Source organism: Hirundo rustica, chromosome 3 (genome assembly GCF_015227805.2).
Source record: "Hirundo rustica isolate bHirRus1 chromosome 3, bHirRus1.pri.v3, whole genome shotgun sequence".
Taxonomy (NCBI): domain Eukaryota; kingdom Metazoa; phylum Chordata; class Aves; order Passeriformes; family Hirundinidae; genus Hirundo; species Hirundo rustica.
Window position 1 is genome coordinate 110262811 of NC_053452.1, and position 26284 is coordinate 110289094.

Sequence of the window (26284 nt, forward strand, 5' to 3'; positions counted from 1 at the left end):
ATTCTGGTTTAAACCCATTTTCTTTCCCTTTTAGCCATATATTTCTCTAATGAAATCCAACTGTGGGGTCTACTACATGTTTTCTAAAAAACTCAGTTAATGAAGATGGCAAAGTGCAACCTTCCCTTCTTAAAACTTGTTTCCATTTGCTCCATTTAACATATAACTCCAAGTCTAACTATTTTCTCCTTCTAAGATTGCCTCTTACATCTTCCACATGAATCATATTATCCTCATAACTAATATAAATAAGACACCTTGTATTCTGAAACCCTACAGCACTATTTCTGACTTACAAGACTAAACAAAAAATACAATATGGCAGACACACTGGAAATCTAATTTTTTGCAGGGTGTGATAGTGGAAGGTAAACACCCCCCTGACTTGAGCATATCAATTTTGTTCCATATCAGCTGACACCAGTGCCCTCACTGAAAGGAAGGTTTAATTAATAAATAAAGACAGAAAAAATATTTACTCTCGTCTTATAATTTCTCTCCTTTTCCTACTTTCAGATGGGAGAACAAGTTCTGATACTTGTTTTGCAAGGTCTAATTCAGCTTTGTATCTTTATCTACACTTGTTGATATTCAAGTCTACAGTTTGCATATCTACAATGCACACAAGGTGAAGAGTCAGGTTGCACTCAAGCAGCTTTTAATCGAACTCTGATGACCAGGGTTACTCCTAATTCAAAAAATTCAGACTGCAAAGCTTGAGACTTTTGAGACTTGAGACTTTGACTTTTCTAGAGAAGGTGCAGCAGAACCTGTTGGTGTTTTCCCATCAACACCAGGGAACCAGGACCTCACAGAACCCCTGCATGTCTACTTTAGTCTCCAGCACACCTAAGTGTGAGGACACAAAATTTTATTCACAGCAGCACAAAACCCAGTTTCATTTATCAAGGTTAGAAGCACATGAAATGAGTTACAACTATTACTTTCTACACCTCAGTTTATCAGAGATTTTCCTGCTGGACCACAGAAAATTTATATCAAAAGGAAACAGGTGGTAGAAAGGAAGAGAAATGGCAAATAAAAACATAAACAAAAGAAAGCACAGCCCAAAATTCCAATGGTACTTAAGTAAACAATGTGAAAGATACTGATCAGCAAATAACTGCTTTCCTTGTTCCAGGTGGTCCAGTAAGATTAAATCTCCCCAAACCAAGATCCATCAGCATGGATATCAAACCCTGAACAAATCTAGCCCACAGAAGAAGGAAGGGGAGTTGGGAAAGAAACATCTTGCAACTCCTGTCCAGCTAGAAAGAACACATCCCATGGCAGTGAAGGTTACTTCCTCCAGTGACAAAGGCAGCAATCACTGAGACAAATTAGACGGAATTACATTTTAACCTATTAAGGCCTTTATTCTTTTAAGTGCCTTTTGTAGTTAGTAAATTAAATCTTTCTTTAGAAACACAATTGCTGAAGTTATTGTTTAGTGTAACAAAATCCTGTTCCCAAAAGCTTTTGCAAGACTCAGGATGAATTCCTAAGCAAGTCCGTCCAGATGGAGAACTGTAAGAAGAATCAACTACCATAAACTAAATTTGTATTGTCATTTTCACAGGAATAATGATAATTTATTCAAGCAGTTACAGTATAGAACTAAACTCTCAGTAGCGTATCCTCAATCTTGTTTGCAGACTGGGGAGAAGGATATGTCTGGAGTGGCTCTTTGATAGAACTGGACTCCACATAGATAAATGTCTCTTATCCATCTGGTGCAGTATAAGAAACATTTTGCTCAGCCTTGCCTGTTCATCAAAATATCTCCATAACCTTTACATTCTGCATGGGATATATATTTGTAAAAACTGGCAGGTCTGCCCTGAGTTCCAGAAAAATCAACACCCACTCTTTAGTCCTGCTTTTCCACCTTGAATTTCAGCTTCTTAGTAAGGCACCCACAAAGGTCACCTTGGGCAGCAATGGAGAGTCAAAGGGAGCTCCTTTCTGGGTACTGTGTCCTTTCATGACTTTTAAGAAAGGTTTATCAGCCTTTGGATAGGTGCCCCTGGAGCACACAACGTTTACACGTGGCCACAGAAAAACACACCAGCTCCCAGTACAGCACAGTCTGGCCACCAGGCACATGCTGAGGCTGGACAGGCTCAGGACCCTGCTCTGCCAAGGGATGTTCTGAAGGTGCCTCAGTGAAGCTGAGTCTCTCCACTGGAACTACACACACACCTCCATTCCCCTTCCTTCTCAGGATCCTGCACAGAGCTGCTTTCTCTGCTTAGACTGGTAAATAGTGTTGTAGCATCTCCCGCTTGTGTTTGTTTGAGGCTGAATATTGTGCTTTGGACCCTCAGTTCTCAGACTGTGTCACATAATCTCACACTTGTACGCACACCTGCCCCATGCCATCCACTCACTTTTCTGTAACACTGAATGCCAAAAATAACCTAGAAACGGAAACTACTTCATGCATTACACTTGTGAACTAAAAGCTAAGTATATTGTAAGGTAAGAATAAGAGTTTTCTTCCCACAGAGGGAACCCACTATTTCCCCCAGTAGGATACAAAAGGGAAAAGTCAATGCTGTGCTAACACGAAGGTGAGGCAGACAGCCAGTGCTCCCAGGCTGCAGCAGTGCCTAATAGCTTGGTTGCTTTACACATAACTTCATTCTTCATCTGATGCTTCAAGTCACTACCAAAGTGTAACAACATAATTAGAGGTTTCCTGCAGTAAGTGGCAAATACAGGTGAACTACTTTAAATGCAACCACTACAGCAGTGCTTGTAAGTAGTAAGTAGCAGAGAAGACGAACAAAGGTTTGGGAACAACTTCAACAGCAAAGGTTGCTCAGTATTTGCCTAAAAATCACATTAAAACTATTGTTTAAAACACCTGACTTGTTTGAAACTTCACCAGTTCTGATAAGATATATGACTGCAAGACTACACACAGTTGACACAGTCATCCAAACTACTCTGTGAGTAGCAATAGTTTAACTATTGCCTCGTGTGTCTCCTCCTCACGCTTGCTCTCTTACTATGTCTTCCAACAGTAAAATTCTGAGAGGGGAAAGGCAGCATCCTCTGACACCATTCCTTTGGAGAGTGGCAGACACTACTGCCCAAGGGATTTCAGATCAAGGATCACTCTCCCAAACTAAGGCTTCTGTAAGCAATGTATGCAGTCAGCACCGACAGTACTCTTGCAATTCTCCAACAGAACCAAGGAATAAAAAGACATCAAATAACTTATGCATACATCAACCACAGAGACATCAAAGAACCTAAAGCTGTATCTTCTCCAAAGAGGGCTTCTGACTGTTTATTTTAAATTGAGAAGCAAAAACCATGTGCCAATAATAAGAATAAAAAAATTCCATTATGTCCAATTAAATAAAAAAATAATCTGGTCCATAGGATTTCCCCTAATATTTATCGACTCCTTTTACTTGGCTTTTATTGTAAGGTCTGTGAAACAGTCTTGAAAAAACTGCAACTGACTGTATTAAAAAAAAGTGTTCATTACACAGATTCTTTTTTTTTTTTTACAAAATGTCTTATGCTCACATGAAACAGGTTTGTAAAACAGAGGTTTGATCTGAAATCTGATTGTTAGGGGAAAAAAAACCAAAACAAACCCACACCAAAAAAACAACCCAAAAACCCTTTCCCAATTTATCTCAGTGACAATTTTGTAAATTAGTTAAAGTCTTCCCAGTCCTGCAGTAACCTTCACAGATAAATGAGATTAACAGTCATTCCTATATCTATTTTTATCAGGAGAAATACTCCTTATGAGGAGTATCTGAAGTACAAATCATTGTTTCTATACTTGTATTTTCATTTTGGCCAGCTCTGCAAATAACAACATGCAAATGTCAAATTTCTTTGCAGGTCTTTGCAAATCGTGCCTTCACAAATAAGCCTTCTGTAAAAATAAAAGCTCCAGCCCATACAGACACGCTGGAACAATTTTGAAGGTCCAACTCTCATATGTCTTTGAAAGGAAATTACCAAGAAACAAATGCTAAAGTTTCTGTAGTAGAAAGAGCAAAATCAAGAGGAAAATTCTTTTTTTTTTTTTTTTTTTTTTGAGAAGGGCCAATTGTGATCAATGTCACAAAATGCTTGACACATTCAAATATATTGTTTAAAATAAACAGCATAATGGACTATAATGGAACATATTTTTGTGCTGAATTACGTAACAGAAAAGATATGCAAGTTTAATCAACTATTACTTAGCATATTCCCTGCTTAAAGTCAGGCAGTGTTCGCACCACAACTCACACATTCCTCAGCCCTGTAAATGATCCGAGACTGTCAGCCACTCCAGGCATCTCGGTAGCCCGAATTACACTGCAGTGATGCTGTTCCCCTCCCAGCCTCGCAGCACCGCTCAGGCTACGGGCGGCGATCTGCAGCAAAGTGACCCAAGCGCTGCTGCGGGTACCAAAAACCACAAACGAACAACAAATCCCAAACCTCCCACCGCTACCTGAGCAACCCGGAGCTACTCACCATTCACGGCTGCGGGAAACTGAGCCATCATGGTCCCGAATGCGCCCCGCTAACCCTCAGCCATCTGTAACATGAAAACATCGTGCCATTAATAATGCAACAAGGGCAGAGCCGAGCGGGGCGCGCCCGTCCCCGGCCCCGCTTCCGACAGCGAACAATGCCGGGCCCGGGCTGCTGCTGAACCAGCGGCATTTACACCGCGGAGGGGGGGCGGGATTTTTTTTTTTTTTTTTTTTTTTTGGTGTAGGGTATGCAGTGCAGTTCTGAACCTTGTGGCAGTTCTTAAAGGAAAACAGTACCAACTGTTCGGAGGGATGTACACAAACAGCTCCCGGCTCGGCGGGACATATGGCTGGGGACAGCACAGCCTGGCGTCCCAGCACATCCCTGCCAGCTCTCCCCGATAAACATTTAGTGTTTCATGAAAAAAAAGAAAAAGGAAAAAAAAAAAAAAAAAAAAAGGAAAAAAAAAATAAAAAGGAAAAAAAAAAAAAAAAAAAAAAAGAAAAAGGAAAAAAAAAAAAAAGAAAGAAAAGAAAGTTCAGCGCTCAGCTCTCTAAGCGAAACCTGCTGCTGAGCGAAGTGGAAAACCAATTATTATTCAAATTCATCCACTCCAACACTCCACGCACTATTAACAAAGAAAACACACGAAGAAAGGGCTTGTCCCAATAAAAATCTGTCATCAGCCAGTTTTGCAGAAGAACACAATGAAGTTATTCCTTCTCCTGAGCTACTGCATAAACACTCAAAAGCAGCATTTAAATGGGATCTCAACAGAATTTACTTCCATAACAAACATCAGACTACTAAGAGGTTTTTTTTTTTTTCAAGTATGCACTCTTTCAAGAGTACCTGTATAAAGAATTCTTTAGAATTGCAAAATAGTCACAAATAATAATCTGAGTGAGGGAAAAGCATGAACAATTCACTGCTTTACAAATGCAGAACTAAGACAATGAAGTGAGCTTGCGCTTTGGATGAGATAATTTTACTTAAATACTGAAATTTATACAACATGATCGTAGTGCTCTTTGTGGAGAAACTATTTTACAGGATGAAGCTGGAAAAATTAAATATTCATTTTAATTAAAAAAAAAATTACATCTCGCTCACCCCCATCTCAGACACCAAACCTCCTGCCCACACACATACACAAAACACCCCTTCATCTCTCAATACAGCCACGTGTTTTAATATTAAGTACAGAAATATTACATCCCCCACACTCCCTTCCTGCAAAGAAACTCCTGCTCACCTCAGCACAAAAATCACACAACTGGAAAGTACTCTGGTTCTATTTGAGGACAGGAAAGCTTTTTTTTTTTTTTTTTTGTATCTATTGCATATTTCTTCAATAAAATTGAAAATGTCTGGGATCAGTTTTTAACAATTCTTTCTCTATATATAGTTCACTTCATCATTATTATACATACATACATACATAGATTTGTGGCTACACACACAAGTATACATATCTACTTAAAGGAAATGGAGTGGTTGGTGAGTCCGAACAATCTCTCACAATGACACAATGTATCATGAAAAAAAGATGAAAAAAGAAAGCATGGACCTGTTCCAAAACATGGACCTACCAAGCAGCCTACCAAGAGGCACTTGAGATCTATAAAGAGCCTTCCTGAAAAATGTTGCCAGTGTTGTTAAACATTTCTGCAGCATATTTTTCTGCAAAACCTGTTCTGTCAAAGAGGTCTAAAACAGAACTTGAAACCATGACACAGAAGCAGGATGTTGGAGAAGACCCCCAGAATCAGCAGATTTCTACCTACATGTGACTTGTTCCAGATTTATTCTTACAGGTTAAGGGCTACATATTTGATCTTTTCTTCAACTCACTTTATTCTCTTAATTTCAGGCATCTTTTAGTTTGGGGTTTTTTTTTAATGAGTAATCACAAAAACGTAGACTATCCCAAGTTGGAAGGGACACAAGAGGATCACTGGGTCCAACTTCAGACTCTACACACCCTAAAAGCTAACCCCACGTATCTAAAGAGCACTGGCCAAACACTTCATGAACACCAGCTAGGCCATGACCCCTTCCCTGGGGAGCTTCTTGTGCATGATGGCGGCCCTCTCTGTGGAGAACTTTTCCTTATATCCAATCTTAACGTGCTCTGATATGGCTTTAAGCCATTCCCTTGTGTCCTGTCATCAGAAGAGATCAGCACTTCCCTGCTGCTCCCATCGTGAGGAAGATGTAGTCAGCAATGAGGTCACCCCCTCAGTCTCTCCTCTGAACTGGACAAACCTCACATCCTCAGCTGTTCCTCCGAAGTCTTGCCCCATAATCCTTTCACCATCTTTGTTTCCCCCCTTTGGACATACTCTGGTATTTCTATATGCTTCTTACACGGCAGGGCCCAAAACTGGACCCAGTACTCAAGGGGAGGCCTCACAATACAACTCAGATACTCATCAGACAATACAGGTCTTGATAGTAAACTGATTAACTCTTAAAGCCCCAATTCTTAAAATATACTTTAAAAATACTTCATAAAACTCACAATTATAGAGAACGTTGCATTTTGCCTTGGTTTTGCTGAAATGGCTTGTGTAGACTGAGCTTTCAAAACCATTTACTGCTGAGCACGAGTGGGAGAAGTAACCCAGGCAGCTTCATAAACACTAAATGGTGAAACTCCTTCTCCTTATTTAATGTCCCTAGAGTCACAACTATACCACATCTTAAAATCAATTTCATTTGAAAAATTTTGAGGACTTTGATGTCACTTTCACTTGGTGAAGATCATTCCTACTTATGAAGGCCCTGCATCTACGGAGGACATCTATGTGTTCCTGGCTCATTTTCATCAGCAAAAATAATGAGAATCCCTGCCCAAACTATCAACGCAAGATTTTTTCAGTGTACCTGAAAACTCCACAAGTTTCCTAAGTCTGGGCTGAACCGGCCTGGTAAATCTGTGCTGGGAATTGCCACGTAGATGAACCAACACCCAAGGTCCAAAAACAAGAGGGACCTGACCAACGCGCCTGTACTGAGAGTGCGTTACAGTACAGCAGCGTGATGTGATTAAATCATGATTTAGTGCTGTTGTCTCACTATTATGGCTATATGCAGACCTTATTGTATTTTAAAATAAATACTAAACTTGAAGGGAACCAAACCCTTCTACAGTAACCCTTACAAACAAAGAAAACTATGTCCTTACAAAAGCAACCAAAAATCATAAATGGGACCTTTCAGGGGTCCAGTGGTACTTTTACACAAGATTTTGTATCTCACCAGCATTGGGAACATATTCTTATCCCTTTGCATAGATCTGCATCATTCAGATACCAGGACTACGCCAAGCACAGGTACTTCTTCAGTGACAGATTCTCACCTTGTACCAGGAAGTAAAAACCAGGAAGAATAAAAGTATTGCTGCAATATAATTTCCCCTCCATTTTTTTAAAGAAGGAGGAAACAGTCCAGTAAACTTGAAATCTACACACATTTTTCGAAAGTCTGTGAAAACAATCCTTCTCAAAGAATGGAGCTTGTCCTCAACAAGTATTCTGCCATGTGCACATCCCAAAGGCCTGGAGATTATGCATATATCAAAGCTAAAAGCAGCTTATTTTCACAAATTGCAAATCAAGTTGCTGCAGTCCCCATCTATAAAGATCAACAAAGGTGTAAAAGCACCTTAAGCTTTTAGGACACAAGTGTGAACCACTTATTTACTAAGAGGAATCTCAGCAAAATATTCTCACTTTAAGACAAACTTACACTTTTTTAGAATGATTCTGATAGCTTTTAATCATTAATGGAGGTGAAAAGTGTAAATTTCCAAGGACCATTTTTACACAATGCATTACACAATGCCATATGAAATGTTCACTGAAGAAAGAAAATAAAAACCAAGAAAATACTACAACCAGTGTCCCAAACAGATTATATGGATGAAATCATGGCCATCACCACCAGAGCATTTCACAGAAAATTGTTTTTGCAGAATGCTCTAGAAGATGTGCTTGGTGAACTCAGTCATGAGTTGTAAGAAACTGTGGCAGACACAGCACAAAATCCATGGTGTAACAACAGGATCAAACATCCCTATGAACACTGTAGATGACATTAAGTCTTGCTGCCACTTAAGGTGAAAACAGGAAAACTTGGATCTTACATTTAAACAGCAGAACAGCAAGTTCTTGTAAACAAGCCATCTGACCAGTTCCAATCTCCAAAGCACTAATTGTTTTCACAAACTGACCTGCCAGACTGCAGCTTCTTCAATTATAGTTGATACAAGTGGAGAAAAGAAATGAGGAGATTGCAAGAAGCAGGGGGCACGTCAAGACCGTGCTGAAAGCATTAGAAGACATTAGAGCTGGGCAGACTGCAGGAGAAGGGAAAAAAGCTTTTTGTTTGCCCTATCATAGGCATATTGCCATTTTATGAAGGTCAGCCTTACCACAATCTTTGTTAATATTTATACTTGGATCAATTTTTTTTTCAAAACATTTCTCAGAAAAACCACAGCCACATAGTTTTGGTAGGAATTAAGGTCTGGTGCACCAGGCTCTGTCTGGAAGAAGGCAAATACCACAGAAGCATCATGTGTGGTCACACTGTTACTCTTTTCTCCATGGCAGGAGGAAGATACATTGCATAATTTTGCTGCAAGAGCCAATTAGCAAGGACAGAGACTGCAGCACTGGTTACCTGATTTACTCTTTGCAACACCTGTAGATCTGGATAGCACAAAGACAATTCACTGTATTTGCAAAGCAGTGACCCTGTAATAGCCCATGTAGTGGCTTCCTGCTTTTTTTGGAGTACTCTCTTAAAAATGAGAGAATAAGACGCATTAGTAAGGCATTGTGAAGCAGCACAAACTAAAACTTCTCTTTGTTCAAGACATACTGGTATGAGGGTTTGCTAATTAAAAAAAAAAAAAAAAAGAAAAACATCTCAACATTGTGGCAGGCCAAGCATTTATCTCCTTTATACAGCACAGTTATACACAGCCACATGGCCTTTTCAAAATGCACTGTGGCCAGCTTACAAAGTCCACCCACTCTGATAACAGATGAATGACATCAGTGACAAAACGGAGGAGTTGATCGTGGGTAGCACATTGCTGGCTCTTCCTGCTCCCCCTGCTACTGTAGATAAGAGTATGGAGAGCCTTAGTTAATATTTTGATACTAAAAAAAACCCCAAAAAGCGTTAAATATTTTACTTCTTAACTCTATAGTATGAAGCCCCTTTCTTACTCATTGTGAAAGAGAAACTTCCTACCCAATAGTGAGTGTGTCCAGAGGAGGACAACAAGGCTGGTGAGGGGCTTGGAACAAAAGGCCTGTGAGGAACAACTGAGGGAGCTGGGGGTGTTTAGCCTGGAGAAAAGGAGACTCAGAGGTGACCTTACCACTCTCTACAACTTCTCAACCACCTCACTCTCTCAACCACCTTCCTGAAAGGTGGTTGTAGTCAGGTCGGTCTCTTTCTCCTGACAGCAGCTGACAGAAGAGAGGATACAGTCTTAAGCTCCACCAAGGGAAATATAGGTTGAATATTAGGAAAAAGCTTTGTATAGAAAGAGTAATAAAGTAGTGGAATGGTCTGCCCAGGGAGGTGGTGGAGTCACCATCCCTGGATGTGCTGAAAAAGGACTGGATGTGGCAGTCCATGGCTTAGTTGAGGTGTTAGGGCCGGGTTGGACTCGATAGGAATCTTGAGGGTCTCTTCCAACCTAGACATTCTGTGAGTCAGATAGAACACAAAAAGCATTTTTCTAACAAATACCCTTCTGCCCACCTTGCCTAACTAAAAGCCTTTCTGAACATTCCATACAAAATACAAGGATCTCTGTTTTTGTTCAAAAACCAGAATTGTGTGGTCACTATTGCTGGGTTTACACTGTTCCTTACACAGCTGCTCAGCTGTGAAAGCATCCATTGAAAGTATCAAGACACAGTTCAGCTCTCTCCTCTGTTTCTGGAGATTAAATCTGATCTTTCCTTCCTCCTTCTTAGGAGAAGATTTCCCCCATTTTACTTTTAATTCTCTACATTAAGGTAGAGATCCACAGATCCCTCTCTGTCTCGTCCACGCCCCTCCAGCTTCAAACCTTCTTTGCAAGGAAGAAATTATTCTGAGGGAAAAGATGAGAATCCCACTTCAGGAAGCTTACTATTTAATCCCCTGGCCCTCCTCCCCAGAGACACAAACTTCCTCAGGAAAAGATGGGAATTGAACCCAGCTCTGTCACGCCCTGGGAGAATACATTCACTCACCTGATCCCAGACAGACAGACATCACCATCTCCACTTGCTTTGCTTAAAAAGGAAATTAAATAAAAGGCAAGAAGCAGACTATTTATAAGATTTTTTTAAAAAGGCTCTGAGCTTCTCCCTTTGAGAAGGAACTCCAGGCTGCATATTGTAACCTTTCCAGAGAGCTGAGTGAGATATGCTTGCTCCTCAAGGGGTGGTAACTTAAAATATTCTTGGGGTTTTTTTTTTTGCTTCCTACTTTTTAATTCACATGACTCCCCACTCCATATGCTTTTTTTTTTAGATTCGGTTTTAAAATACATCAGTTCTCACATCTAATAATTTGCAAGCTTTGTGCAAGCATCCCTTAAATGCTGTTTGGTGAGGTCCACACACCTCAAAACCTGCAGTTCTCTATTTTCACACTGTAACTCCTAATTTATGTCAATGTGTACTTGGGCAAAACGTAAGCATTTGATGAGTTGTCTTCTTTTCATTGTTTTCTTACTTCAACCATGACTGGAAATATTGAGAGCCTATTACTTTAAAGCTTATTCATTTAAAATCTTACCACCTTAGAGGAAAATTTTGAGCCCAATCCTGTCCTTCCATCAGGAGCACAAGCAAAATGCTAAAAAAACCCTCAAAAATGAAAACAAGCACGTGCCTGCCCCCCCCAACTTAAAGAAGAATTCTTAATGCTATTTTCCTATTATGATAGAAGAAATGCTACTTAACTTGCTGCTCAGCTTTCAGACACAGATAACAGTGCAAAATGTACAGAACATCTAATGGGCTGCTACAGCGAAGTATAAAACAAAAGATACGTGAGCACTCTGTGCTCAGCAGAGAACAATTTCTGACTATCTGTAAAACTAATGAAAGTAAAACATTCAGTGAGACTGGATTTACAGTTCAGGTATCTGCTTTCAAGCTGGCAGGTGCACAAAACCATTGCAAGTTTAACTTCTGAAATTGAATGAGATGACAAGCAGAGAGGAGAAAGGCCACAAGAGACCTTTAAAGTGAAGAAATTGTGTTTATTTCTGATGAATCAAAAACCAGGGAAACTTTGTGGGAGAAGAAGCAAAGATTAGCATATGGCAGTCGAAACAGGAAAAAATAACTAGGTAGGAGTATTGCAGTTGGATAATGGATGGGTAAAAATGCATTCCCCAAAGTGACACAGAGAAGTGTGGGTGTAATGGAGATCCCACCCAGCACAGGGACTCTGGGACCAGCACGCTGGTCCTCAGTTGGACCCAGGACACAGGCAGTGTGGCCACTGCACCTCCCACCTGCCCCAGCTGAAGACTCCTGCTTCTGACCCCACTACCATCCACAAGTTGCAATACTTATATTACCAAGAGCAGTCCTTCAAACCATCCAGTAGAAATGTGGTCTCTTAAACCTTTACCAGAGAGTTCTAGAGCATACAGTACTGATGTTTTGAACACCAGTTGAATTTCATTATCTTAGGGAATCAAATATCACCTACATTAGACAAACATCTCAATATCATGTAAAATCCCAAGGGGCAAAAGTATCTCAGTTAAAAAGATGTGTCCTACCTTGAAGTCATAAGAGTGTAGTGGAAAAAGCTAGAAAGTTTTAGCTTTTGATTAGTAAAATTCATGACCTTTGAAAGACAGGACTAAAGTATTATTTAAATGTGCTCTGATTTTTTGATACTTTTGTTATATAGCCATAATAGGTAATTTTTTTTTTCATGTTTCAATTGTAATATTTTTAGAAACAAAGAAGAGTTAACTCCCATTTCCTGTTCTTCCCTGACTTCATGTGTATGCTGTTGAATCACTAACTGCAGATACTGCTCATGACTGATGCCACAGCATTTCACAAACTCCACTTGCATCAGCCTTGAATATTTTCTCTAGTAGAGCCTGCTCAGAATTATTGTCTGCTAATCTGAAGCAAAAACATCCTATATCAAAGTGCCTCAAGTCAAACTGCCTGCTCTCAGAATCGCTGTTCCAAAGAAGCTGTGACTTTTCTGGATCAACCATGCATTTTCAACTATCTGTAACTGCCAAAATGTTTAAAAATAGTTCTCAGGTACTTGTCCTCTATTAAGTAATTCCAGTGCTTTGTGGTGCTGCTGTCATCATGTTACATCATTTGAATTTCACGTGCTGTTCTGAAAATAAGTGTTACACAACACTGCGGTCATCTATACATTAATGTTCAATCCATTATTTTAACTGTAGGATCCAAGTAACCAACCTGGCCAGGCTCTGTTCATATACTGACCAAGTTCAAATACTCTCAATTTGAAGAAAAATTACATTCACCAGCTCCATTTTTACTTTATAATTTTTATGTGACCTAATCCTCACCTTTACAACATTTGGTGCTAATGGCACAACAATACCAGAAAAACGAGTTACTACAGTCCCTGGATCTCTTGCAAAGGGCAATAAAACAATGTATATGCAGAAGAACAAAGAACTCATGAAATAAAGTCTCCTATTTGTTTTCCAAAGACTTCTCCTTAAATAAATCTGAGAATAAGAAAACAAAACCAAACCCCACCATCCTGATAAAGAAGTGAATTAATGAAAGCAGTAACATTATAGTAACCAAGCAACCAGGATGACTGAATTCTTAGCTTGCCTTTCTCAGAGTATGAGACATGAGAAGTTAACTACTTTGATGAACCTCATCACCCAGCATGAACCAAGCTTAACAGAAGGGTGTCCTTTGCAAGGATCTTAACTGAATATAACATTCATAAAAAAACCAGGCAACCAGACAGAGAAGGCACAACCAAATTTAGTGCCCCCAAGGAAAAGAAAGACTGCTGTATGTTTGAGTGCCTATATTAGACACCAGAGGATCCACATGGCTAAAAGCTGCTCTAAATATACTGACCCCAAGAAAAAATTCAACACAGGCTCACATCTGATCAAACTCAGACAGCCAATGCCATGGAAAACAAGGCTTCACTGCTCACAGCTGACTTAAAATTTTGGCTTACACTGGTCTGTCACTGGAAGGAGTTTTAACTTACAAGTAGACATAAATCTCTCAGTTCTATATTGATCAGGAATCAGACACAAGACATCAGGGGGAATTCAGCTACCTGCAATATTTGCAACTAAGCATTTGAAAATTTCAGGATCACTTAAACCAGCTGCTTAGCCCTTCCAGAAATCCAACCAGGCACTCTAACATGAGTGTTTCCCTTCAAAACAGTCTGATGTGGCATCTATCACCAGCCAGAGCACACAAGAAAAATACAGTTTTAAAAGGTGAAGTTAAAGAGTGGCAGTATGTTCTTAAAGGTAAGAGGAATACAGTAACTACCCTATTTCACTCTATATCTAGGCTCAACCTCTGAACCTCAAAGTATGCTTTGGGTTAAGTGTTTTACTGACAAGTAAGTCATAAAATAAAGCGAACTCTCCAATTAGCACAACTTTATCTTTGTTATCTTTATAATCACCAATCATCACTTAAGACAAAAAAGCCTAAGAAGGGTTACTGACTTTCCCAGTCATTCATCCACATAAAAGGGATCTTCCAATCCAAGCAACACCCCAAGCTCTCTGTCAGGCAACTACTGCTCTCATGATTTTCATGGAAGGGTTGTCTAGATCAAGCTTCACCCCAAAACTTAAAAACATGGCAGGATACATCATCTAATATCCTTTACCGAGAGATTTAACATTGCACTAACCTAAAAACAGCTTTTGAAAGTCAAAATAACTTGAAAACAAGGAAGTAGAGCATTTGCATACATATACATAGAACAAATCACAGGCCCAGTGCTGACAGGAACACTGGCTAATGTCACTGTAAGACCAAGCTCTGTTATTTTTGGGGGGTCTTGCTGACCGATCAAGGATCCTGGCGAGTGGAAAAAGGCAAACAGAAGGCTGCTAAGTCTTACTTCAGTCCCTAGAAAGATTATGGTGCAAATCCTCCTGGGACCCAGCTACAGATGCTTGAAGAGGAAAAAGGTGATGGGAAATGGCATGTAGCTATCGAGGAGAAACTACATCTGACACATCTCATCTCTGAGATGATTGGTCCTGTGAACGAGGGCACAGCAGCTTGTTTTGACACTACAAAGGCTTTTAACAAGGTCTGCCACAGTATCCTTACAGCCAAACTGGAGAACTATAGTTTGAAAATGCTGACTGTAAACTGGGTGGGAAACCTGCCTGACTGATAGATTCAAAGGGCAGTGGTCAGTAGTCCCAAATCCACCTGGCTGGAAGTAATGATGCTGCCTCGGAGCTGAGAGCATGGCCAGTACTGTTCAATGTCTTCACTGGCAGCAAGGGGATGGGATGCACTCTGGGCCAGTGTGGGTACCAAACTGAAGAGGGCTGTCCAGTGAGTTTTTGGGAACTTCACCCTCAGAGGTAATCCAAACACAACCAGATATGGCTCTGAGTGATCTGAGTTAACCGTGCTTTTCACAGGGTTGGACCAGATGACCTCCAGAAATCCCTTTAGAACAATATTATTCTTTAACTATGTTTGAGGTAAATAAAAATAAATGGAAATAGTTAAAAGTTTTTAAAAAACTGAGATATTGTAGATATTTCCTTTCAAGTGAAAATAGGCCAGAATTTACATTACTAATAAAGATGTCCAATTTTTGAACCAGATTTAAAAAGGCAAAGAGACCAGCTCTGGCCTTGAAAAGAAAAATCTCATTAAAAGCTTTTTTCACATATTTTGCATGCTGATCAAATTAAATCTTTTGAGGCAACAGTGGATAATTTACTTGCAAACCATTAACTAACAGGTTATCTCTCAGACTAGAGACATCTGCCTCAATTTGTGACAGGAACTAATCTGGACTTCACTGCCTTTCAGGAACTAATCCCAAGGTATTTTCCTGACAGATGCCTATTTTCAAAGGCTGTGAAGATTTCTGATAACACTCCAAGCAAAGCATGCACATCACCTTTCACTTTCCAAATGCTGCCTCATTTTCCTCACCAGCTCCTGACAAGCAGCTCAGTGAGGAAATACTATCACCTAATGACTTAGCTTCATTTTTCATAGCTGCTACTTTCCTCTGGCATGAAATTAATTCACTTTTCAACATTAAAAACTACAACAGAAATAACTGTAAAAAACTTTCCAGTAAGTACTGCTGTGGTGCAAATCACTGGAATACCTGAATCTCAATAAATAAAGCCTTCTCAAAAACACAGTTCAAATCATCCATGCATCATTTCTGCCTTGATCTCCCTTATTCTGTCGACAAAAATGGTTAAAAAAATAAATACCCATAAAGCTTTGGTGCATTGACCAGCACCTATGGTAGATAATCCCATTATTTTTATGATTAACACAAACAGGTTATAAGTACCCCATTTTGTTCTTGTTACTGATACAGGAACATCCTCTTTGTTTCTATTACAGTGACAATTACGACTCAGCCAGGGATATGTCCTGTACCCCAGATCTTGTACAGATGGAGGAGAAAAAAAATTAATGCAATTCCCTCAGGATAGTAATTTAAGGGATAAGCATATTCATTTGATCTAATTTAGGCATCTGAGTTAGGAGGCTAATCTAACAAAAAATTCTGTTCAACAGAGAGCACGGAGCAGCATAAATCCATGTCTGCAGGCATCACACAGTTCTCGTCACATCACACGGAGCCCAGAAACTGCATTAGGGCTTCTCTAAATACTCCGAGGCACAGCGCTATGAATGCCCCTCCCAGCTGAGTCAGAATAAAAAAAAAAAAAAAAAAAAAAACCTCAATCAAAACAGGGGAGGTAGAATGGAAACAAGGTAACAAAAATTAACCAGGTTTGGTATCAGAACGAAGTCCAGGTAGCTATTTATCCAATTAGTTCCAACCACTCATTACTTCTACATGTCACCATCGCATCAGCGGATACAGATGTTTGTTACAAGTAAATTTCAGAGGAATAATTAAAAGTTCTTGAGAACGAGCAGCAACTCATGTGCCACCGACGTTACCCACCCACACCACGTTCTGCTTTCACACACCCACGAGCTTTCCTGCGCACACTCCGGCGCGGGAGCTCCGGCCAGCACAGGCCAGCACCAACAGCAAACGAGTTCAAAAAACATCGTTCTCCTAAAAGAGCGATGCACACGATAAGACAGCCTGGACACAAGGGCAAAGAAGCTTGAGATTTCTCATTCCCGTGTTTCAGAGGGGGAATTTCCGACTGATGTTTAAGAGAACCGCTGCAAGAATAACTTCAAAGAACGCAGGCACTATCTTAAAGCACGATCTACTTTCGAGTTCTGCAATGTGACAGATGTCAAAGCCCCATCTGCCCTGAAAACCATGTACTGTATTCAAAATGGTACCTTAATGTTTTGGGAGCCGAATCACGTACCTCAACCTCATTTTATTTTCTGAATTACGACATGCCGCGGTGAGAAGTCGAGACCGAGAAAAGCCAGACTATTTACAGACAGAACAGTTTGCAAACTTTAACTGCGGAAACCAGCTCGGTTTCTCCAAACTCCGGGTTTTCACAGTTAACTAGACGGAACAAAATCACCACTACCACAAGGAATTGGGCTCTACAAACGCGTCCGAGTCACCTCACCTCGGCAGGGCGCTCCGGGAGCTGTCTGGGCACGGGCACCGGGATCTCTCCGCTCGCAGCGCACTGAGGGAGCGCGGGCGAGCAGCGGCAGCGCCGGCAGTGGGAGCCTCCACCGCTACCGCCCAAAGCCCCAGACACCACCCCCACCGAAAAAAAAAAAAAAAAAAAAAAAAAAGAAAAAAAAAAAAAGGAAAAAAAAAAAAAAAAAGGAGGCGAGACTCAGCAAAGAGATAAAAGATAAGTAAAGCGGCTCGCGGCAGTGGAGCCCCCAGCGCTCCCGCCCCGCCCGCGGCCCGCGCCCCCCACGCCGCCGGTACCTGTTGCGCTGCCCCGAGCGGCGGCTCGCCGGGCCGCGGCCCCTGCGCCTCCCGCGGCGCCCGGCCCCACAACATGGCGGCGGGGGCGGGGGAGGAAGCGGGGGCGGGCGCTGCCCGAGGCCGGGCTCCGCCGCAGCCGGGACGGGGCTCTCGGAGCCCGATGGAGGGGGGTCTCTCTGCCTTAGGCTGCAGCCCCCGGCTCTGGGCCGGGCTCGCCAAACAGTGCCGCGGGCCGAGGATGTCGGTACTGAGCCTGTCGGTGCCTTTGCTTTACGGTAACAGCTATTGCTTAAAGACCTGAGTGACAGAGATGATCTACCCCGTCCGTGCTCACCTCTGTCTCACTCGATTCCAGTCGCTGCCTCCTCATCTGCTCCACAGGTTACCTTTGCTTTAGCTTTCCGGCTGTATCCGGTCCTATCTCTACTGGAAGCTGAAAAGCCGTGTCCTCTGTTCTGTGCAGGCAAAGCTCCCAGATTAAGACAATTTTTCCACCAGGGAGCAGGTAACAGCACCCTTGGCACTTTTCCGTGGGAAGCGGGTGCCGCTGGGATCCCCACACCAGCGCGGACGGGGCTGGCACCAGCACCTAAACTGGGATCACGTCAGGCACTGCTCAGTGCACTGAAATACGTAGCGTTTCAGGGGGTTATCTTTCCAAAAATTAAAGAATCCTGTAGGAAGGCAATATGTGGAAAATGCCATAATTTCTAACCACCAAATGCTTGCCTTCTCCAGCAAGGGCATCTCACCGCACATTACAGCGCCTTCCTGCCATGCTTTTGCTGTGGTGATAATTACCTATCACCTTCGTACAGCCTAGATTTTTCCACTGACTCATTCTTCTGGGTTCCTAATGAGCCTTTCCAGTTTGTTACACCTTTTATCGCTCACGGTGATTCCAGAACAGTCACGTTCCTGTGCCATGCAATGGCCACGGCCACATCCTAGCACTAACACTGGGCAGTATTTGTGCTTACACACCTGATGTCTGCATTTGCTGTTGCAGCTGCCACATTGCACTGGCAGCATTCACGCACTTACCCCTTGTGACCTCCTCAGCCCTCATCTGATTCACTGCTTTTGAAGATACAGCATTCTCCTCCCGCACACCCAGTCCAAAAACATGCTTTGTATTTTTATCCTATGAACAGACAACAAGCTCAGCTTTGATGCATAGATATTTCCTGTGTAGGTGGATTAAAACGTGTGTTATTCAAGGGGCCCAGGTGGCCTTGGGCTGTTTTGAAGTCATCTGCAGATTTCATGAGCAGGGCTTCATATAATTCCATATAATTATTTGGGATAACAAAGCAGCCCTGGCTCAAGAACAGGCTTCTCTGAAGCCCAATTAAAAAGTCTCTCATCTGACATTTTTCACTTGAAATACTTTCTAACACCTCTTAAAATGCAGCCTTTAATCTGTTTAGTACACATTATAGTGATACAGCAGTTCTAAATGTGACTTTGTTGTGTTGGCAACGCCTCCAGCCCGCTCTGGACTGAAGACAAGTTCTTGCATCAAGCATAAGAGTTTACAGGTTCATAAAGGCCATTGTAGAGAGGATTAAGACAGCAATAAACCAGATAAAGATGTTCCTTCTCATAAGACAAAATCGATCAGGTCACTAATTACAGTAGTTAAGGTTGGGAAGGGCAGTGTAAAAATGTGTGAAGGAAAGTCTCTAAGAACAGGTTACACAAATGCTGGAGGAGTTTGTTAAATACAGCTGATTGTGCCTTGAACGTTGAACTAGGTGACTTTTGAAAGAGCCTTACAGTTCCTTTCTTCTATAGTTGATGTTACTGCCACATCCCACAAGCAAATGAACTTGGGCTGTGTCTGTGCTTAACCGCTGGCTTTTAGGTGACAAAGTACATAAACCAGGAATTGTAAAAAGGGTGTTGGGATGTTTGATTCTGTAAATATGACAGATGAAGAATGACCCATCTGCTTTATTATTGTGAGATCCCTATAGGAAAGCAGCAATGTACCTCATTTGAGGTAGCTACACACCTTGACTAATACCTCCTTTGAGACAAAACTGAAGCCAGGAAAACCACAGAATGGTAGCATGGTTTGGGTTGGAAAGGACCTTTAGGGGTCATTTAGTCCAAACCCCCTGCAGTAAGCAGGGACATATTCAGCTTGATCAGGTTGCTCTGAGCCCTGTCCAACCTGGTCTCGAATGTTTGCAGAGATGGAGCATCAAGAACCTCCCTGACAGTGTTTTACCCCCTTCGTTATGAAAAGAAATCCTTCCTTTTATCCAATCTAACCTAAATTGACCCTCTTTCAGTTTAAAACCCTTACCCCTTCTCCCTCTGAAACAGGCCCACTGAAAATACCTCTTTCACAGGCCCCTTGAAGTACAGAAAGGCCACAATAAGGAGTCTCTGGAGCCTTTTCTTCTCCAGGATCAACAATCCCAACTTGCTCAACCTTGCTTCATAGCAGTGGTGCTCCAGCTCCCTGAACATCTTCATGGTCTGAACTGGACCTGCTCTAACAGGACCACACCTCTCTTGTGCTAAAGACCCAGTGCTGGACACCCAGTGGGGTCCTAGAATTGTCTCTTCTGACCTGTTGCTTGGGGAGGGAGGAGCTGTAGGGAATTAAAATTCAGCTGACTCCCTAGCAAGATAACCTGGTATAAAAAATTAGCACATCAAAGCTTTATGTTCTGATTCTGCACAAATTCAATGCATCTATGTTATCACAATGAACTGGAGCTGATCAGAGATACTAGAAGAATAAGTATCTATCTCTAAGATTAACCAATTATCAGGAAGAGGAGGAGGACTCACAACCAGTAGTGCAGACACATTTGAATGCAGCAGCCCCTCAAGTCACTCTTCCTTGGAAATGGAGTATGTAGACATACAATGTTTAGTGTCAGCAAAAAAAAAATGCATCCTTGAAGTAAAGCTGAGCTCTTACTCAACCTAAGGGTCTTACAGAGATGTTTTAGTAGTAGTGTCTGAGGCACAAACTCTTATCACATCTTTAAAATGGAGAATTAAATTAAATTCCATTCAGAGTTTGACTACCTCTTGAAGTAGCTTCAAAAGAAAAACACTACTTTTATGAAGGTGGAGTTTCTACATGCACTGTTGCAGATACTGCCCTTGGGTATCTCAGGGTTTGGAAAGAGTGCTTTTTACAAGCTTCAACATGTATATTTGGGGGCTGATGTCAAATACCAGGTGAAATAAAAGTCCCTTCTGGTGACAGTACGCTTCTAGCAATGAGTAGACAGTGGCAGAGAAACTTAAAACTACAGGAATGAATTAGGTTGTTTCAAAATGGCATTCAAGTAAGAGAAATTGTTTAATATTAACTGATAATAGAAAAGGAGCTGAAAGGAGATGAAACCAATGTTATGATAAGACAGAGGCTTGTTCCAGACATAGGGGCAGGTTTGCAGCACAACAGCTACTCAGAGGAGACCAATTAAGATGAAAAGTGTGGGAGGAGCAGAAAAGAAGCAGGATTTACTATAAGCAACGTTTCATCCTCTAGGATTGTTATGGTATCATTTATTATCCTGGACTTCAAGTGGGAGGTGTCCCTGCCCATGGCAAGGAGATTGGAATTAGGTGATCTTTAAAGTGAAACTCAACCCATTCTATGATCGCCTTGTCATGTCTGAGCTAAAACCAACACACAACAGCAAAACCTAACAAGATATAATGAAGACGGAGAAGCTATTACTATTCCTAGCAACTCAATTTTCACATTAAGACTTTACTTTTTGATCATTATCTGTACTCTGTCCTCAGTTTCCCGTTACAAGCAATTTTGCTATCTTTAGAGTAATAAGGAAAGATCTCTTCTGACAGCAAAAAAATCATTAATAAAATTGCTTAGCCTGAACTGAGCGGCAAAAGGTAACGTGACCTCTACTCTGTTCTTAGTTTACTTCACAATATTGCTTTTTTTTCTCTGCTCTGCTGCATGAAAGCACACCAGAAGTGAATGCTTTATTCTCCCTGTCCAAGCCCTCTGACCAGGTAGTGTCTAAGTTTGATGATAGACATCTCCCTGCAAATGTATGCTTATGTAAATGTATTCTTATGTAAAACACATAAGAATAAAACAGAACCAAATGAACACCAGAAGTTAGTTACTACAAGAATAAGCTATGCTTTGTGCACAGTTATTGGTCAGAGATCGAGGAATGTAAAGCGACAACTATTTCTGAGTGGTCAAAAAGCAGTAATTGCTCAATAGTGACCTGCAAACATTCCTCCTGTAGTGACCTGTTTAATTTTGCTTCCTAATGAGTGGCATTTCCTCATCTGGAGAGTCCAGCTTGTTTTCCCAGCTATAAAGAACCACTTAGGAACAGCCACACCTACCTGATGAGTGACAGCTCTGACCCCTTTATTAGATTCAACTCTATTATTCATGCTAAATTTTCTTTTTCACCTCCTCTTCTTTCCCTCCAGTGAACACAGAAGCAATGAGCCCTCTTTCAGTGCTGCAGGTTTTATATTTACAGCAGTGTCCAACAGCTTTCCTCCTTTTGAGTAACTGCTAGATACTGTCTTTTAACCCCCATCTTTATTTAAAAAATGGAGGCTTAAAACACAATGGAATAAACAAAAGGACAAGTTAATATTTGCTTTCCACACCTAACAGAACAAGAGTGGTACATTTCTGATATCGATTCTGAGTAGCAATTTATCAAAAAGTCATAGAAGGCACAAAGCACACACGGCATCAAAAATATAACTTCTAGAGATGTTGGTTTTTGGTTTCTGAATCAGAAGCCCACACAGGTTTACAAGTAATAAATGGCCACTGTATTCATTTTGCAGTATTTTCTATTACTCCATGGCTGTATAAAATGAAATAAAATACAATATTCATGTCCCAGCTTTGTTCCCTGTTAAGCACTGATATTATTTAGTAGTGGATGGGGAGCTAGACTGACTTGTTTAGTGTGACAAAGGCTTCTTTGCCTATTGCACTGAAATTATTTTGAGATTTACAGAACATCTGTGTAACCATAGAGAAAGCAGCTTTCCAGACAGGCCAGACCATGTTGTGAAGGGAGGTAGTGCTGACTCATGCAGACTGAATTATGGCAAATAAAACTTTGCCAACTGCTGAGCAGACACAAGGGTTTTACTTGCTATCCCTAGCTGCAGTGCAGGCAGGCAGAAATGCTCAAGCACACAGGAATTTCACAAGTGCCTAGTGCTGACAATAGCAGAGTAATGGGGTTAAGCAAGGTTATTTGTTGCAACTTTACAATCCTTATGCCACAATTAGTAAATAACACCTTGGTAAGACAGAGTTGCAGGTTCATTTCAGACGCATTTGTTTCTCCACGCTCAAGTTTTGCTGCAAGCCAAGAAGTCACTCTAATTCAAATAGGCTGGGATCCCTACTGCATTTGCTACAAATGTGTTTCCCCCCCACAAATCTTTCACTTTTAGGTACTAAAACCATGTTTTTTAATACATACTGTTGGGTCTGAAGACCAGTATTTTTGAGTAGTGTACCTACCTCTTGTGTACCAAATTTTGTGAGATTCTCTGGAATTACACGTTGCTTTTAAGGGATGAATAACATAAATATTGTGAAAATTTGAAAAAAATCTTCTTAGATTTCAGAATGTTTCGTGAGTGGCTGTGGAAAGGAAATTTTTTCAGATTCATGGATTTTTGGAAAGATGCAGGCATGCTATAAAACAAGTACATATTATGATAAAAATATGCAAACCAGTGTAAAACAGAAAAGTGAATTTATGATTAATAACATAATTAATAAAAACAGGTATTCATTGAAAGGCCAAAGAGATCACTCTAGTTTTAAGCTGGTTTATGGAAGTGTACACAGAAGTTTCCCATGACTGTGGCTCTTGCTTGCCTGGTATAATGCTGAGAGTTTGAGGTGCTGCTGCCCCCATCTGTCTGACATCCTGCTGGACTTTTCCATGAAAAACGGAAGCAAAGGCAAATTCTTATACCAGCTGCAAGTAATAACTTTGTGCTGTACCTCAAATCAGTGACAAAGTTTTTGCATTTGGGGAGTTGGATCTAATTTTGCAGTCTTTCCCCAAAACAGAGTTGATCTCTTAGGTAGGGTTTTTTTTTTTTTTTTTTTTTTTTTTTTTTTTTTTTTAGTTGTTTTTGACTAGAGGTAAGACTGTCAGAGCAAGTCACTTTGTAACTAACATTAATATTAAACTTTAACAGAGTTCAAGCCAGAGCTGAAATCAATGGAGTGTGAAAAGAGATCATAGTATCAGCCATTAATGCTTCACTTGAATTTTCAAGGTTTGTCTTGTTTTTATCCTGCTTCTTGCTTTGGAAAGGGAAATCTACAATTTGCTGATCTACTTCACTGATCTATTCCCAGTCTTTCTGAAAATCCATTCGCCAGAGGAATTTTGGCTGCAGAGTCACTAAAACACTTAAGAACAAATGATTATTATATTTGTGACCAATAAATCCTCACCTGTCTGCTATCTTTAACCTTCATGGCTAAATAGTTTAAGGCAAAAGTATCCTTTTGTCATGTGTCAGCAGTGTCAGGAAAAGGGCTTTTACTACCTAACAAGATAAATCTATCAGTGCTTGGCACTGGCAAACTTGGCAGTGTCCTTCCAAGAAATACTGTGCTGCATTGCTGCAGATGAATTTGCTTTTCCTCTTCTGAACTGGGATCATCATGGATTGGATGCTATTGCCTAGATTAGTATCTCGGCACTTAGTGAAATTTAGTGAAATGGAGGGACAACTGCAAACATGGCAGTTTCAAGTTGCTGGAAAGACAAAGAGTATAAGAGCTGTGTCATGCTTCTGCCTTCCTGTGGTCCTGGGCCATTTAATCTCACAAGGAGCCAGCTCAGTACTGCCTGAGTAGTGCTCACAAGACTGACAGGATTTAAAATCAGATGAAAGAAACACATTAATACAGAGACACAGCCAGGGAAAGAAGCTCTGCCATTATTATAAAGATGTTAAAGGTGCCTGGTAGAACTCCTACCTTTGATTGGCATGATGAAGTCTTCATCAATCCTGGAGTGATAAACAAGAAACAGGAAACTTCACAGGCATTGTTCCAGGTAAATCTATATCGCCAAACTCTGCTTTGCCCAGGTTGCAATGGAACGACTCAGTACACCTGTGCATCCTCAGACTATTCTTGGCTTCACCCTTCAGTCAGAGAAGTTACCCAGGGAAAGTCCATATCAATTCCACAGCAATAAGGCAGCTTTGAATCAGAGCCTGCAATAAGTCAATTTAAACACAAATCTATGGACGGGTTTAATTTGCACATTTGCACAAATTATTTATTTTTCAGACCCCCACCCTTTTTCAGTGGGTGAATAATGAATAATGAAAGATGAATAATGCTGCAAGGTGAATTGTGCTTCCTGAATTGTTAAAGTTTTTATTATCTTCCTTATTCACTAAGTAGCTTGGGTTTTGTTTAATAACCATTCAGAAGCAGTGCTGAACAAAAATATATTTTCGTTGCTTTTCTCTTGGGTTTTTATGTTATTCTTACTGTAACTAGTGCTTCACAAATGCAGCTTTTTCTTCACAAGATTCCTGAGGAAAGTTAATATTAGTATCTTCATCTTACAGATGAAGAACAGAAAGGTGGAGTAATTTAAGCAAGAACATTTCAAACATTTGCTATTCTTGGATTCTCCTCTTGGGACAAAAAGGCTTACTTGAAGGACTTGCTCTGCCTTGTTTCATGGTTTCATTTGGAGTGGGATGTACTTTCTTTCCACAGAGCAAGTCACACACAGCTCAAGTCAGCATGGCAGAAATCAAAGGCTGGTATAAGCTACAGCACAACTCCTCTCCAAGCAAACCAATTTGTCATCACTTGTCGCATTCCCACCTTCCTTCTGTTCACAGCCATATGTTCCCTTCCCCTTCCACCAGCTCTGGCACCTGCCTGACTCCTTCTGTGAGCTCAGCCTGAGGAAAGGGAGAAAAATGTGTGGTTACTTTTTGACAACAATCTACAGAGCCAGTTTTGCATTTATATTAATCATAGAATCCTAGAATGGCTTGGCAGGGACCTTAAGGATCATCTAATTCCAATACCCCTTCCATGAGCAGGGACACCTTCCACTGGACCAGGTTGCTCAGAGCTCCCTCCAACCTGGCCTTATAAAGTGTATTTATTTGTTTTTAATGTATTTTATTACTAATTCTAAAATAGCTATTTTATTTATGTGTAGTTAGGCATAAGCAATTACATTTTAATTTACTGTCATTTACATAATACATTGCAATCACAAAAGTTTATAAATATTCATTACTAGTTTTGCCATATAATTTACATATAACTTATGTATATTGAAATAATAGATTATCATATATTATTTATAAATTATATTTTATAATACCAGAACTCCATAAGATTTCGATGGCACTGCGGAGGAGGGGGAGCACCCATCCAGCACGGCAGCCCCCGCACTCAGGGGCTCACGGCCCGTACAACAAGTTACATTTTTAGGCACCAATGAATCACCAAAAAAATGCCTTTTCCTTTTTTTACACCTTCCCCTTCTCCCTCTCATCCCAGCGTCTCTCCCAAGCTCCCGCCCCCCGCGGGCGGGGCGCGCCGGGGTCGCCGCGCGTGCGCACCGGGACCCGCGTT

At 40.9% G+C, this 26284-nt stretch overlaps 1 protein-coding gene and 1 long non-coding RNA gene across 11 annotated transcripts in view; both read right to left on the reverse strand.

Moving 5' to 3' along the window:
* The window catches only part of ITSN2 (intersectin 2), an 81573-nt gene extending 63574 nt beyond the window's left edge, over positions 1-17999 (reverse strand). For 4 of the 10 annotated variants that reach the window (XM_058419606.1, XM_040058567.2, XM_040058578.2 and 1 more), the window contains exons 1-2: positions 17327-17443; positions 4498-4561 (exon numbers count right to left, since the gene is read on the reverse strand). In XM_058419606.1, the coding sequence (XP_058275589.1) occupies positions 4498-4528 (31 nt within the window). In that variant the 5' untranslated portion in view covers positions 4529-4561; positions 17327-17443. Of the gene's footprint in view, positions 1-4497; positions 4562-17326; positions 17451-17643; positions 17702-17977 lie in introns of those variants that run through there. The other 6 variants (XM_040058574.2, XM_040058571.2, XM_040058568.2 and 3 more) reach the window with 3 other exon arrangements.
* Positions 18000-24672: 6673 nt separating this feature from the next.
* LOC120750212 (uncharacterized) lies at positions 24673-26153 on the reverse strand. Its single transcript, XR_005699933.2, has 3 exons — positions 26031-26153; positions 25341-25596; positions 24673-24888 (listed from the first exon to the last, which is right to left on the reverse strand). It is a non-coding gene; the product is annotated as an uncharacterized LOC120750212 (long non-coding RNA).
* Between the last annotated feature and the right edge of the window lie 131 nt (positions 26154-26284).